Source organism: Cetorhinus maximus, chromosome X, assembly GCF_964194155.1.
Source record: "Cetorhinus maximus chromosome X, sCetMax3.hap1.1, whole genome shotgun sequence".
Taxonomy (NCBI): Eukaryota; Metazoa; Chordata; class Chondrichthyes; order Lamniformes; family Cetorhinidae; genus Cetorhinus; species Cetorhinus maximus.
Window position 1 is genome coordinate 2816497 of NC_135917.1, and position 16730 is coordinate 2833226.

The 16730-nt window shown below is 46.6% G+C and overlaps 1 protein-coding gene across 1 annotated transcript in view; it reads left to right on the forward strand.

Annotated features, from left to right (window-relative positions):
* The window catches only part of LOC144672698 (electroneutral sodium bicarbonate exchanger 1-like), a 340464-nt gene that overhangs the window by 175421 nt on the left and 148313 nt on the right, over window positions 1-16730 (forward strand). Inside the window, exon 3 of the mRNA XM_078534615.1 lies at window positions 6528-6671. Coding sequence (XP_078390741.1) covers window positions 6528-6671 — 144 coding nt within the window. The remainder of the gene's footprint in view (window positions 1-6527; window positions 6672-16730) is intronic.

Here is a 16730-nt window from a genome sequence, read left to right on the forward strand (position 1 = left end):
TGTCCCCGGTGTTGCGAAGGATGGGTCTGGGCACGCTGCCGTGGAACGCTCCAAGTAGTTGGACCGTGCCGTACCACCTGGAAAACTTTATGCAGAGAAACAGCTTTGACCACAAGTCCATCAGGCAGTGGTCGGCACGTAACGTCTTAGAGGCCCTGCTGGAAAAGGAGAGGGTGGATCCTGTGGGATGGTTCCCCGAGCAGACTGTCAAAGTCATTTGGCAGAATGCCTCATCGCCAGAACTTTCCAACAAGCACCAAGACGTAGCTTGGCTGGTGGTGAGAAAGGCCCTCCCCGTCAGATCCTTCCAACACGCCAGGAGTCTCACCCCCTCTGCACTTTGCCCTTGAAGTGGCTGTGGTGGGGAAGAGACCATTGTTCACCACCTTGTGGAACGTGCCTTTGCAAAGAAGGTCTGGAGAGAGATGCAGTGGTTTCTGTTGAGGTTCATCCCGAGCAGTTCTGTGACACAGGACTCTGTGCTCTACAGTCTGTTCCCAGGGGGGACACACCGAGACAAACATCAACTGCAGCTGGAGGATCATCAACTCGGTGAAAGACGCTCTTTGGTCTGCCTGAAATTTGTTGGTCTTCCAGTGCAAAGAGTTGTCCCTGACCGAGTGTTGCAGACTGGCACATTCCAAGATCCAGGACTATGTGCTGAGGGACGCACTAAAGCTTGGGGCAGCTGTTGCAAAGGCGCAATGGGGAACGGTCGCTGTCTCAGACCTTTCTGCCATAGGGCACCGACGGGCTGGGAATTGTGTAGACCCCTCAGGCTGTACGACTCACAATAAATGTATGTAGTGAATACTAAATGTATTATAATTGTATTGAAGCACGTCAAAGTGCAACATGATGTATGTCGATAGCTCCAATATCATTGCACTGTCTGACTGTCTGTAATGACCATATTGTAATAGCTGTAATATTCATTGATTGTACTGAAGCACCTCGTGAACCATGTGGAAAAGTTGAATATGATTGCACTATTTGTGATGGCCATTTAGAAATGTTTTGTAATGTTCTTTCAGATATTTTATGACTAAAGTATATTTTTCCAAAAACAAATCTCTTCAGTGTCTCTTTTGATTGGCCAAGTGGTTTAAATCAGGAGATGTTATTACAGCTGAAGAGTACAGTTAAAAAAATTCACTTTTAAACTTTCTAACATCCAAATTAATTAATTAAATGCAATAGAGATAGCTAGACAGGTAATGAAAGTACGTGGGAGCTGATGGACGCCGGTGTGATCCACGGTGACCACATCTGCAGCAAGTGTTGTCTGCTTGAGGAGCTTCAGCTCAGAGTTGATGAGCTGAGGTCCGAGCTGCAGACACTGCGACGCATCAGGGAACAGGAGAGTTACCTGGACACTGTGTTTCAGGAGATAGTCACACCCCTTAGATTAATTATATCAAATTTGGAGTGTGATCAGGGACAAGGGTGTGACTGTGAGTGAGGCAGGTATGGGGATCCAAAATTTAGCTTTGGAGGAGCTTCAGCCAGAGCCCTTATCCAATAGGTATGAGATTCTTGCTCCTGGTTTGGACGAGGGCACAGACTGCAGGGAGGATGAGCGAACTGACCACAGCACCATGGTACAGAGTGCCATTCAAATTGGGGGAGAAAAGAGAAACTTAGTAGTAATAGGGGATAGCATAGTTAGGGGTATAGATACTGTTCTCTGCAGCAAAGACAGAGTCCCGAAGGCTATGTTGCCTACCTAGTGTCAAGGTTAAGGACATCTCTTCTGGGCTGGAGAGGAACTTGGAGCGGGAGGGGAAGGATCCAGTTGTCGTGGTCCATGTAGGTACCAATGACATATAGGACTAGGAAAGAGGTTCTGCTGAGGGATTACGAGCAGCTCAGGGCTAAATTGAAAAGCAGAACCTAAAGGTAATAATCTCTGGATTACTACTTGAGCCACGTGCAAATTGGCGTAGGGTAAATGAGATTAAAGAGATAAATGTGTGGCTCAAAGATTGGTGTGGGAGAAATGGGTTCTGATTCATGGGGCACTGGCACCAGTACTGGGGAAGGAGAGAGCTCTTCCGTTGGGACGTGTTTCATTTGAACCATGCTGGGACCAGTGTCCTGGTGAATCATATAATTAGGGTTTTAGATAGGACTTTAAACTAATTAGTTGGAGGGAGGGTTCAATTAAAGGTAAGTTTAAAAAATCAAAAAGAAACGAGAGAGCAGAGGTGCAGGGTAGTCGAGAGGTGAACGATAATCAAAGTGTAACAGGAAGGGGCAGAAAATATAAGCAGAAGAGTGCAGCAGAAATCAGAATCGGAATGAGCAATAATGGTAAAAAGTCAAAGCTTAAGGCTCTGAATGCACGTAGCATTTGTAACAAGATAGATGAGTTGATGGCACAAATAGAAACAAATAAATAGGACTTGATAGCTATTACAGAGATGTGGTTGCAGGGTGACCAAGATTGGGAAGTCAATATTCAAGGGTATTCGACGTTCTGGAAAACTAGGCAAAAAGGAAAAGGAGGCGGGGTAGCTTTGTTAATAAAGGAAGGTATCAGTACAGTGGTGGGTAGTGATATAGGTACAATAGATCATGATGTAGAATCAGTTTGGGTGGCAATGAGGAATAGCAAGGGGAAGAAGCCGCGGGTGGGAGTCGTCTATCAGCCCCTGAAGAGTTGCCTCACTGTAGGACAAAGTATAAATCGGGAAATAATGGAGGCATGTCAGAAGAGTGCTACAATTGTCATGGGTGATTTTAATCTGCATATTGACTGGACAAATCAGATTGGCAGGAGTAACATGGAAGATGAATTTGTAGAGTGCATCAGGGATTGTTTCTTAGAGCAATATGTTGCAAAACCTACCTGGGAACAAACTATTTTAGATCTAGTAATGTGTACTGAGGTGGGATTAATAAGAGATATCATAGTTAAGGATCCTGTAGGGGGTAGCGATCACAACATGGTAGAATTTCAAATTCAGTTTGAGGGTGAGCAACTTGGGTCTCAAACCAGTGTCCTCAACTTAAATAAGGGCAATTACAGTGGTATGAAGAAAGAGTTGTCTAAAGTGGGCTGGGAAAATAGATTAAGCGGGGGAAGGTCAGTGGATGAGCAGTGGCAGACGTTTAAGCAGATATTTCATAACGCTCAGCAAAAATTTATCCCGATCAAAAAAAAGGACTCGATGAGAAGGATGAACCACCTGTGGTTAACAAAGGCGGTCAAGGAGAGTATCCAATCAAAAACTAAGCCATACAAAGTAGCAAAAAGTAGTGGTAGGCCAGAGGATTGGGAATTTTTTTGGAACCAGCAGCGGGTGACTAAAAAGCTAATAAAGAGGGAAAAAATTGATTATGAAAGTAAATTGGCAAGAAATATAAAAACAAACAGCAAGAGCTTCTACGGGTATCTAAAAAGAGAGTCGCTAAAGTGAGTATGGGGCCCTCGGAGGATGCAACTGGAGAATTGATAACGGGGAACAGGGAAATGACAGATAATTTAAACCAATATTTTGCATTGGTCTTCATGATGGAGGACACTATAAACATCCCAAAGATATCAGATAAGCAAAGAGCTAATGAGAGGAAAGATCTTGTAACAGTCTTTATCACAAGGGACAAAGTATTTGACAAACTAATGGGACTAAAGGCAGACAAGTTGCCGGGACCTGATGGCCTGCATCCAAGGGTTTTAAAGGAAGTGGCTGAAGAGAGAGTGCACGCATTGGTTGAAATATGACAGAACTCACTGGATTCCGGGAAGGTCCCAGCAGATTGGAAAACCACTAATGTGATGCCCCTATTCAAGAAGGGAGGGAGACAAAAAGCAGGAAACTATAGGCCAGTTAGCCTAACACCTGTCGTTGGGAAAATGCTAGAGTCCATTATTAAGGAAGAAATAGCAGGACATTTAGAAAAGCTTAATACAATCAAACAGAGTCAACATGGTTTTGTGAAAGGAAAATCATGTTTGACAAATTTGCTAGCGTTCTTTGAGGATATAACAAGCAGAGTTGATAAAGGGGAACTGTTAGATGTAGTGTATTTGGATTTCCAGAAGGCATTCGATAAGGTGCCACATTAAAGGTTATTGCGCAAGGTTGGGGGCTCATGGTATTGGGGGGTAATGTATTAGCATGGATTGAGGATTGGTCAACACACACAAGACAGGGAGTCAGGATTAATGGGTCTTTTTCAGGTTGACAAGACATAACTAGTGGAGTGCCACAAGGATCAGTCCTAGGGCCCCAATTATTTATTATCTATATTAATGACTGGGAGGAGGGGCAGAGTGTAATGTATCCAAATTTGCTGATGATGCAAATATAGGTGGGAAGGCATGTTATGATGAGGTCTTAAGGAATCTGCAAGGGGATATAGATAGGTTGAGTGAGTGCGCAAAAACTTGGCAGATGAAGTTTAATCTAGGAAAGTGTGAGGTCATGAAGAATCAAAGGCAGACTATTATTTAAATGGAGAGAGACTCCAAAAAAAGTGCAGCACAGAGGGATCCGGGTGTTCTTGTGCATGAAACACAAAAGTTAGCATGCAGGTGCAGCAAGTAATTAAGAAGGCAAATTGAATTTTGGCCTGTATTGCTAGGGTGTTGAAGTTTAAAAATGGGGAAGTCTTGTTACAACTGTATAACTGTTGGTGAGGCCGGACCTGGAGTACTGTGTACAGTTTTGGTCCCCGTATTTAAGAAAGGATATCCTGGCACTGGAGGCAGCTCAAAAGAGATTCACTAAGCGGATTCCTGGGGTGAAGGCATTGACTTACCAAGAACAGCGAAACAGGTTAGGCCTTTATTCATTAGAGTTTAGGAAAATGATGGGTGGGCTTGACAGGGTAGATGTTGAGAACATGTTTCCACTAGTGGGGGAATATCGAACTAGGGGACGTAGTTACAGAATAAGGGACACTCATTTAAAACTGAGATGCGAAGGAATTTCTTCTCTCAGAGGGTAGTGAATGTCTGGAATTCTGTATCCCAGAGAGGTTAGATCACTGAAAGTATTTAAAGAGGAGTTAGATGGGTTTTTGAAACATTGGGGAGTTGAGGGCTATGAGGAGCTGGCATGAAAGAGGGGTTGAGGCCTGGGGCAGATCAGCCATGATCTTATTGAATGGCGGGGCAGGCTTGAGGGGCCAAATGGCCTACTCCTGTTCCTATTTCTTATGTTCTTTTCAACCCATAGAGATCTTAAATCTCCCTTCCCCCATTGGAACAATCAATTGTTTCTTAAATGATTCCAAGGTTTTTGCCTCCAATACTATCTGGAAGTTTGTTCGACATTTTGATCACACTTTGAGTGAAGAACTTCCTGATATCAATCCTAAAGTTATCTTTTACAAGTTTGAACCTTTGTCCTCTGGTTCTACTCCCATGGCTTAATTTAAAATATTAATTTCGGGTTAGCATTTTCATTATACTTAACAATCTTAGACACCACTAAGATGACCTCTCAGTCACCTCCTTTATAGTGTGTAAAGCCCAAGTTTCTCCAGTGTTTCCTTACAACTCAGATGCCTAACACTGGAGTAAGCCTCGTGGCTCTTGGGAACATAGGAACAGGAGTAGGCCATTCAGCCCATCAAGCTGCTCCGCCATTCAATTAGATCATGGCTGACCATCTACCTCAACACCATTTTCCCAAACTATCCCTATATCCCTTGATGTTATTAGTATCCAGAAATCTATCGATTTCTGTTTTGAACACACTCAATAATTGAGCTTCTACAGCCCCCTTGGATAGAGAATTCAACAGAATTCTTCTGTGGGCTGTCTCTAATGTTTGAATGTTTTCCCTATTTGTTGACAACCAGAACTGGATGCAACCTCTAGTCGAAAGTTTAATCATTAACCATTACCTCCTCTTACATGTATTCTCTTGTTTTGGCTATATCGTTCAACATCTTATTGGCTTTGTTTGCCGCTCTGAATTGGTTGGATGCACATTGAACACCGAGACTACTGAAACATCAAAATTGCTTTGAACTTCATCTTTGGTTATTCCAGCATAATTCATGCAGCATTTAGTTTTCTCCTTTCAAGTGTTCAATGGGCATTGCTTCCCTATCAGCTGTGTTGATTGGGTCCACTTTGTTGCTGAGCCCATGATTCTGGAAGGACTGCAGGAGGTTTCCATGTTGGTTTTCAAAATGGCGATTGCCCTAAAACATCCTATGGATAGTGGAAACTAAAATGTGGATAACAGTCACCCTCGTTAGTTGATGTCCATTTGTTGGTACTTATTAATGGATGAAAATGGGGTCAAACCTGAGCAGGAGCAGGAGCAATGTTAGGGGAGGTAGTCAAAAGCACTGTCAAAAAGAAAGGTTTTAAAGTGGGGAGAGATATAGCGAGATGAAGAGATTTGGGAAGAGAATTGCAGTCTGCAGTATAGCAAGGATGTGTGGGCCACACATCACTGTCAATCAATACAGTTCCACTGTAGCCTAATTTGCACTGTGATCATTGTACTTGGAATTGAGAGTGCTTTATGTATAATGTTTATATTTTTCCCCTTTTCTTATAGGACACAGGACCTTGTATGTTGGTGTGCGTATGCCTTTGGGTAGACAAAGCCACCGACACCACAGGACCCATGGATCAAAGCACAAGAAGCGAGATAGAGTAAAAGGTGTCGTCCAGGAAGAAGGAAAGGACAGTCTCACTTACGGTGAGATACATCCAGCTTTTCCTTTCACTGTAAAAACTTGAGTGGAATGCCCACTTTCCTACATCAAAATTTCAAAGCAGTGAATCAATATTGTACACAAATACAAAAATATATCTAAAGTGCTATTTTTCCTAAAATTTGAACCACAAACTGGGAGAAGAATGTGCATTGCACATGGGGAGGAAGTATTTTTGAAGATTTGTTGTAGTTTTAGAAGTTACAGAAGAATCCAACATTTTTTTTCTTCTGTTTCTACATTAGTACAGTTAAACCATTTTGAGCTGTTATTTGGCAATGTCTTGGCATTAAGTAGAAACATTAAATGCACGTTAAGCTTTGGCTAAGCCTGCAGGCTATTGTTTTCCATAGCATGTACCCAGGAATTTTTGAGTATTCCTGTTTGACACAACTGACCTCCTCTGCTATGAATGGACAGGGCCCCCAACTAATGGACACGGTGCAGTGAACGAAAGTGAATTTGTTAAGAGCACTGGACTAAACACGGACACATGGTGTTAGACCAAGCAGCCTGTTTCTGTGTTATAAGGCGGGATTTTCCGGTCTCATCAGTGGCGGGCGAGACGGGAAAATGTGGAGAATGACAAAAAGTCAGTTTCCTGCTGGTGTAAAAATAGTTCACAATTTTCCACTCCTGACTTTGGTGGCAGGTTGGGCAGCCCACCGCACCATGTCAGGAACTGTATTTGCATTGATTTGAATATCATGAATGCTTATTAAAAAGGCAGCTCACCAGAATCCTGCCCCCACTCCAGATCAAATGGCTATGCCGGCAGCTAAGTAGACCAGCGTGATTTATTATTGGATATAAGTGACGTGCACCCAGCAAGCACCACTTCACTCGTGACCTCGAGGTGTGTTCATCTACCTTTCATTGCACTTTGCTTGCAGCTGCTCCAAGTCCATACCAAGGCTGTACAGGCAAGACCAGCGGGAACTCAAGGTGGGGGTCAGAACCAATGTAAGACCAGTGGGAAAGGCCAGGGGTGGGGGGATGTGGTTGAAGTTGCTGGAGGGCAAAGGCTTGAACGGGGGTGGGGGTTAAAACCAGACAGAGGCATGGGAAGGAGCCAGAGGACAAAGGCTTGAATTGGGAGGTGAGACAAGACAGGCAAGAGAAGAGGCTGGAGAGCAAAGGCTTGACTGGGGGCAGGGTAGTGGGGGGATGGCTGGGGAAGAGAGCAGAGAGACACATGACTTGGGGTCAGGGGGAGGAATTAGTCGGGGCCAGAAAGCTGAGACATTAGTGAGCAGTTGCGCAACAAGTAATCGGGGCCACAAAGCATTGTCAGCCCTGTGGATCTGCGCCACAATTTAGAGGGCTGTGCTTGGCATACCTGTCCTGGTCCCAGCCCAGGGAGGGAGAGGGCCTGTCAGTCCTGTGTCAGTCGTGTGCAGGGCGTGGTCAGTCCCTCTCACGTCGGTCCTAGGCGTTGGTGGCTTGATACTGGGCCATAGATGGCACAGTCACAGTCAGAGGAGGCATCTGCAGCCTGTAAATGGGAAACAGGTAATGTGGGGAGTGGAGGGGGGTGCACGGGCGAAGCACTTGATGGTCTCATGGAGGGGCGTCTCTGTAAGTCATAGTATAATGGGCCTCAAGATGGGGAGGGATCAGGCCTATATGGGGCACCGGGACATCAACATCAAATGATTCGGGGGAGGGGACAGGGATATCAACCACTATAATGCTGGGATCAAGGATTTGAGGGGGCGGAAGGAGAATGATTGAAGGGAGGGAAGCCTAAATATGATACTCCTTCAGCACAATGGGAGGGATTTCGATGGTCATGTGTGTCGGGGGCCGGGAGGCTCGAAGCTGGTCTGGTGCTAGTACCTTAGCAACACCATTTTTCAAGCTGACCTAATGATGCAGTTGAAAAACAAGCTACGAAGAACATTGCTGGGGGAGGGCTCTCAGGGCTTGTGGGAAGAGTCGACTACTGCACTTGGATTGATTGAAACTCTTTCGAGTACAATCACAGTTCTTGGTTTCCGGGAGTGGGACATGAACCCACAACCCTCTGATTCAAAGGCGAGGGTGCTATGAACTGAGCCACAGCTGGCACCTCCTTGGATTGATTGAAACTCTTTCGAGTTATCAACAGTCACAGATTGCAACTCTTTCGAGTACAATCACAGTTCTTGGTTTCCGGGAGTGGGACATGAACCCACAACCCTCTGATTCAAAGGCGAGGGTGCTATGAACTGAGCCACAGTTGACACCTCCTTGGATTGATTGAAGGGGTACCTAACTAATTTCCAGTTAACCAAGTGGAGAAGAAGGCACAGCTGAGACATGTCAGGAACAATCAAATGCCAATTTAGGGAATGTGACGCCTTAACTCATTGGCTAGGATTTTACTGTGCCTTCCGCAGCATGTTTCCCCCCCGGCGGATGCAGTGAACCATTTAAATCTCCATTCAGGTTGGCGGGACAGTGATGTCCCGCCGTGCAGGAGGAGCCGTAAAATCCTGGCCATGGTGTGCATTCTTACGAGAGTATAAACCTGATTGGGGCTATTGTAGGATTGGCTTCCAAACACCCTTTGTCCCTCTTGTGGGAGGGTCAAAAGGTTTCACGGGCCAAAATGCATATGCCTAATGGCCCTAAGACCTCTAAACCTTACAGCTGACAGTTTAAGATTTTGAAGACCCCTTCCCCCACAATACTCTCATAACATGAGTGCAAGTTGGGGCTGTTGTGTAATCCTAAGGATACAGCCTGACAGTGCCCTAAGTGTGGCTTCTCTTGCCTGGCAGAACTCAGTCAGATCCAGGCCCCTGTGTCAAAGCCCTGTCATGCCTATGTCGTTTGGCGGGGGTGGGGTGGGGTGGGGTGGGGGAAGTTGGTGTGGGCAGCGGTGAGGGTGGGTCCCCAACCGGTGCTCCAGAAGGCTGTAATAGCACTCCCAGGGACTCAGTGGGGATATAATGGCTGGGACAAAAGTGACCTATGGGCTCCACTATGTCTTCCTACTTAGCGACTGGAAGGAGACCACTGCAGGCTTATATTTATTCGTGTTTCTGTTCAATGTTTCTGCAGACACGAGCACAAGTGTCTCATGGTTGGAGCAGTCATTGTTGCCTTCATCCTGCCAATCAGGTAACAAAGGAGGAGGAGAAGGGCCCGTCGCTACCAGGCCACGCTTGGGCAAGAGCCTCACCCTGTTGCACAAGGGCCAGCGGGTCCCCCAAGACCCAGAAGCTGAGGCTGACAGAGCCTTTGAGTGGAGGCATCTGGCAAGACCAAGGGTGTACAGAAGACATTTCTCGTACCCCCAGATGAGCGAGAGACAATGCCTTAGATGACTCCACATGTTTAGGGATGTGGTGGATCACATCTGCTACATTCTCCAGGAGGAGTTAACACCACAGGGACAGGGACAGTGGCTCTAAAGGTGACCACTACTCTGAACTACTTTGTGAGTGGCTCATTCCAGGGCTCCACTGGGGACCTCTGTGGGATTTCTCAAGCATCAGCTCACAAATGCATTTGAGGGGTTACAGATGCCCTGTTTAGCAAAGTGCACAATTACGTCCAGTTCTCTCTAGATTAAGCCAGCCAGGCTGCCACAGCAATGGACTTCGCAGTGATCTCTGGATTCCCACAGGTGCAGGATGCTATCAACTGCACTCATGTGGCTTTATGCAGCAGCCATAATGTTTCATCAACAGGAAACTCTCTCAATGTACAGCTGGTCTGCAACCACCAGAAGCAGATGATGCAGGTATTTGCGAGATAACCTGGAAGCTCCCACAACTCGTACATCTTGAGTCACTCGCAGGCACCACAGAACTTCGGGGGCCCTCGGCGCATTCAGGGTTGGCTCCTTGATGATAAAGGCTACCTGCAAAAGATGTGGTCGATGCCTCAGAGGAAAGGTATAATGCTGCCCATTCTGTAACACACTCATTGATTGAGCAGACCATTGGCATTTTGAAGATGCATTTTCAATGTCTGGACAGGTCAGGCAGCACACTCCACTATTCTCCCTAGGTGGTCTCCCGTATCATCGTGACTTGCTGCGCTCTAACCTGGTGCTCCAAAGAAGGATGACTTGGCTGAACGAGAGATGGAGGAGCTGCATGTTTCCGCCAATGATGAGGACGATGAGAGGGCTGAGCTCAATGAGGTGAGGAAGCTGAGGCTCCAGAGGAAGAGGCCATAGCGCGGGCCAGACCAGGCAGGCGTGCGCATGAGATGCTTATAGCCACCAGGTTCCGAAAGGATGATGACGAATGGCTCTTGCAGGCCTCTTTCACCAGTGCCCTCCATGCTGGGTCCAACTTAATACCGTCATTGTGATCCTCATCATCTCAAAGAAGCATATCAATCTTTAAATGAGTAGTTACACTGCTGTGTCACAACGTCCTCATTCTTGGAATGTAAGGCACCCTCTGGAGCATGTGGCCTTTCTATTATGGAATGATTACTGCAACAGCGAGTTTTGTGAGCAGTGGTGCGATGGTGCAGCATCTTCAAGCATCTCGCCAACACCCCATCGCCCATGGGAGCCTTCAAGAGGCAGGAGCAGCACTGCAATCCTCAGTACACTCGCGGCAGTATGCCTGTAGTGTAGCAAGGTGCCTCAAGGAGGACAATCCTCACTCAGCGGTTCTTGCCTTGATGCTTGAGATCTAATCTGAATCCGCACTGTGGTATTTCTGCACAGGCAATTGTTCATGCAGCACAAGACTTCAGGACTCATCATCATACTGAGTCCCCAGCATGAGATCTCTCTTCAGGAAGCAGTCATCTGCAACCCTCAGTAATGAAAGTGAGCCTGCACTTCAGTTAACCTTTCATTGGACTGTGAAAGCTTCAGCTGCAGCAACATGGTCTGCTGTCTGTCAAGCGCTCCTGACCATACTGACCATGGCCCTGTTTGGAGTCTCCCAAGTTACCATTCAGCGTAGCCTTGGCATCTGTGGCCCCAAAAATGTTGACACTCTATCTCGGCATTAAATACTCTAATCTTTGATTATAAAAAGCACACACCAAATGTTCTGGAACTTTGCTCTGATCCCATGTGAGGCCTCCATATTTTCATTCCACTGGCCTGACATGTCCACAAGGAAACCAGTCACAGCAAATGCCATTGTAACTAGCAAATTACAATGTCGAATGACCATCTGAGAGCTGGCACAGGGTTAATGTAACGAAATGCTAGCCAGACCTTCTGGCTCAGCACAGCATCCTCTCATGTCAAAGTCCAGCATCTGGGGCCTTTACACACTCCCCCTATCTCACATAGTTCTAACCATCTAGCAGGAATCGCAAGGCTCAACATGTGTCAGCGAGGTCCATAGCTCTGCATCATGGAGGTGGGAAGGTGGGGACTAAGATTGGGGTGATCTTTAGACATACAGGCGGACATGATAACGCTGCAGGCCGCCAGGAGTGCACAAAAGCCCCGACTTTTGGTTCATAAGTAAAGCACACTTAAGGCTGAGGGGAATTACATGGAGGGCAATGAAGGATGCCCTGACTGAGATTGACTGCAATGTGCGTCGACATTCAACCCTCTAAGATCCACGTTGAGCACTCATCAATGCAGAGGTATCAGGAGACTAAACCAGCTTCTAAACACATGAAGCATCATTATATGAACCTCTGAAGCAGGTCTCAGAGATGCCTTGCCCAACCAAGTTCTTAGAGCCAGAGGCTTCACTCTTGTCGGTACTGCATCGAGAACAGTCAGGCACTGTAATGAGATGGTTTGAGTCCCCGTAGACCTGAGGAAGACGATGGGACATCTGGGAGGAAGGGGGCATCTGCAACACTTGATTGACCATGGAACATATCAGAGAGAAGAGGCATATACTAGATGAGAAGTAAACTGAAACAAATTGTATTTGCACTTGTGCCATTTACAGATTGTGGACCCTGTGCTATCTTTGTGCTCTTAGTATTTCTTAATTTTTCTTACCCTACTGCTACGTCTTGGTGCATCCTTGACATCCACAGCAGAGGTGGAGGCAGCCTGCTGACTGCTACGCCCTTTTGTCTGTGATGACCTTGGCAGGCAGCCTCTGGAGGGCCCCGGCCTTTTTTGGGTCTCTTACTGTGGGGTAGGTGCACCCTCCTCGGCCTGTGGAGCTGAAGTTGGTGGGATCACAGGCAGAGGGGATTGGGAGTGGCTGGTGTCACTGAGTCACGTGGGTGGATGGCCCCAGGGTGTCCGGCTGATGGATCTCTTCCCTATGGCAGGCTAAGGGCCCCTGCTTGACTCCTTGAGGAGAAGGGACACCTGGAATGAGGTCGAGGTGCCCTGTCCCCCCCTTGCCTAACAACTGATAGACCCCACCTATGGCTAGAATAATGGAGTGCAGGTCTTGGCACAGATCAGGTGCAAAGTTGTGGATCAAGGCCTTCATGGTGGTCTCCATCCTACCACTGTTGACCTCGATGTGCTGGCATATGGCCACACTGGCATCAGTCTGAATGCGGATGGACTTCTCCATCGTCCATTGCAATTTGGTGATGGCATCTGACAACCCTGCTTGACGTCCCCGTGCCTGTCTTTGCAGCTCTAACATCTGTGTTACGGCTGATCCCAGAGGCTCATCATCAGACTCAGCAGGAGTCTGGCCTCCAGCAGTCCTCCGAGTGCTGGTGACCTTGGATGGCCCTGCCTCCGCCTGCTGTGGATCAGAATCTGTGCTTTGCTCACCAGAAAGTGACCCTGAACCTGCTCTAGAACTAGGTCCCACTGAGGTGTGTGTCTGCACTGGTGGGGGGTGCAGGTGACTGCTGCAACGGCTATACATCTAGTGGGTCCTCAGTATCCTCATTCAAGGTGCTGTGGGGGCTAGGGCTGATGGGCTGGCTGTCAGTAGGCCTCTTCCTCTTCCTGCTGGTGCTTGTTCAAGAGAGAAGACCCAATGAGTGATTCGTTGCATAGTCACCAACATAACAAAGCACTCACAGTTTTGGCTGGTGTCCGAAGAGCTGGTAATGGGTCCTCACTGACTTGGGAGATGCCAATCTCTCCCTCTGCACAGACACGGTTCCGGTCCTCGCCAGTCAGCTCTGCCACCTGCTCTTCATATTGAGTGAAGGACCTGAGCTCAGACATCTCCCCGCCGGTTTGGGATCTCTCCCTATTGTTGTGGGTGATCTTGTCCTTCATAAAGATAGATAGACAGATTGCGAGCAGGATGGATGGCAAAGCTGATGATAAGGATTCCTGTCTTCTGCATGTGCTCAGTGGAGCTCTGTAAGGGCTGAGGACACAACTCGTACAGGATGTGAGAAGAGATGAAGATGTTAAAGTGTGTGCGAGAGGATCAGTGGTGATGTCCCTTGTGGTAGTATGTGAAATTCCTGTGGAGTGTGAGCCTGCGAATGGCTGATCGGCTTCTGAAAGTGTGAGTTGAGAGTGAGGAGAAGGTGGACTTACCCTGGCAGAATGGATGAGATCATTCATCTTCTTCCTGCACTGTATGGGGGCTCTCTTCTGGGGTGCATTGGTGCTGACCACCCTGGAGACTTGTTCCCATGCCGGCTTGGTGAGGTTGGTGGACCTCCGGCTCCCATCATGGGAGTGAAGTATCTCCTGCCGGTCCTCCACGGCGTCGAAGATTACCGCCAGTGTGGTGTTGCTAAACTTTGGAGCAGTGCGCTTGGTTCTCTTAAGGGCCATTCTGATGTCTGACATGACAAGTCCTGGGCTGCAGTGAGTTGTGGGTGTGGTTTAAATATGGTGCCTGAACGGATGATCCGATGAAGTAACAATGGGGTGGACGAATCCCAGGCCGTCCTTCCACGAGATATGGTGTGTTTCACATTCATGCATATTTGATGAGCTTAAAAGTGGATGATCTGACGCGGAAACCTGCCACGACGGCTGACAGGAAACGCGCCGCTTTTCCCGCCCGCCACCTCCCTTAGCCTTTGCAGCGGAAAATTTTGCCCATAGTTTTTATGTAGTTCTGTGGTAACAGAACTGGATAATTGATTGTTAAATATCTTTGCATCCTACAGGACCATATCTGGAAACACCTTTAAACCTCTCACACGTATTTAGTTTCCCTGAAGGTATCTGGTCCATTATCTTTTACTAATCTACCACTAATTTTCTACCCTCCCACCCTTTTTTTCTTATTCTTTCATGGAATGTGGGCATCACTGGCAAAGCCAGTATTTGTTGCCCATCCCTAATTGCCCTTGAGAAGATGATGAGGACTCCCAGGGCCACTCCCTTCCAACTGTACACCACTGTTACTGTTGGTGGGTTAGTCCCTGCCGGTGGGACAGGACGCACCCAGAAATGGTGATGGTGGTGTCTGGGACATTGGCAAGAAGGTATGATTCAGTGACTATGACTACGTCAGACTGTTGCTTGACTAACACTTGGAACAACTCTCCCAATTTTGACACAAGCCCTCAGATGTTAGTAAGGAGGGCTTTTCAGGATCGACAGGGCAGGGTATGCCATTGTCGTTTTTTAAAAATTAATTCATGGTATGTGGCCGTTGCTTGCTGGGCCAGCATTTATTGCCCATCCTAATTGCCCTTGAGAGCCGATTGGTTTGCGAGGCCATTTCAGAGGGCAGTTAAGAGTCAACCACATTGCTGTGGGTCTGGAGTCACATGTAGGCCAGACCGGGTAAGGATGGTAGATTTCCAGATGAGTTTTTACGACAATCCGATAGTTTCATAGTCACAATTACTGAGATTTATTAATTAATTGAATTTAAATCTGATCTGAGGCATCAACATCAATCAAACTGGTCAATAGCAGATTAGGCACGAGATGAAACATTGATGTAAGTAGGCCATGTCATATTAAAAATGGACAGAGACATCAGAGGGCCCTTTGAGGATTTCCTTTTAAGTGCTGCACACTAATTGATACTTGATAGAAATGGTTGACTCGAGAAAAATGCAATTTAAGATCTAGATTGCATTTTTCGAGGATAATGAAAAAGATGCAGTTATAGTCTTCAAGGACGTTCTGCTTCTTACTAAATGACTATAAGTGCTTAGAAAAAAAACTAATATCATTTAAACCAGACATTCACACCTTGTTGACTAAGCACCAGAGAATATTTTATAAATGAAAGTACATTTTGAACTGCTTATTCTGTAATAAACTGAAATATGTCTTGCCTGTAGATGTTTTTGGGCTGGAAAGTCAGAATAGAAGCCATCCATAAAACTGAACAGTACCTTCCTGCTGTGAGTTAGTTGGAACATATGGAATAGGCCAGGATAGAGTCAATTTAGGCAACAGTAAGGGCACTGTTTCAATGTTGGGAAGTAAAATAGCCTTGCGTAAGAAACCAGGAAATGAGAATAGGCCATTTGACCCAACAAGCCCATTCCCTCAAATACCATGCACAATTACACACTGTCACAGCCATTGCCCACCCTGATCCAAAAATTCCTGGGAAAGGGGATTTAGATCAGTGGAAACTTCCCCACCCTTCCAAAAAAAAGTGAACACAATATGTTTCCTCCAAAACCATCTTCCAAACCCTGAATAGCATACAACTGAATGTTTTGTACTTTAATCATCTCAGCCTAAATCTATTCCTGGTCCTTCAGTTCCATTTCCTACCAGTTAAACAACCAACTTTTGTGAAAGAAGCTTGGTTAATTAGTGCTGATTATCTCTGGCTGTCCAAACATTCAACACTTCAATCACTCTGAAGGAAACAAATTGTTTGCTCCTATGTCTGATGGGAATGATTGAGGGGAGAGAGGATTTGCTCTGTTCTCCAGCCCTGACCCAGAAAATTAAGGATCTAGAAGCTTGATTGTACCTGAAAATGTGTGCGCTCCATGCGCATCTTCATGTGGCTGCAGGAACCATGCTGAATTGGTGCTTGCAGCTCATTATCATGAACCAGCTGGCAGCCAGCGCTACCCATGCTATTCATTGGGGTGGGGGAATGGTCATGGGAAATCAGCTTCACTGAGGCTGCTTAAAAGTAGCCATTACCTCTTGAAAGGGAGGTACACTCTGGCTGCAGATAGAGAATGCTTGTGAAGAGAGAAATAGCTGCAAGAGGTCAAGAGGGGCATTCTAG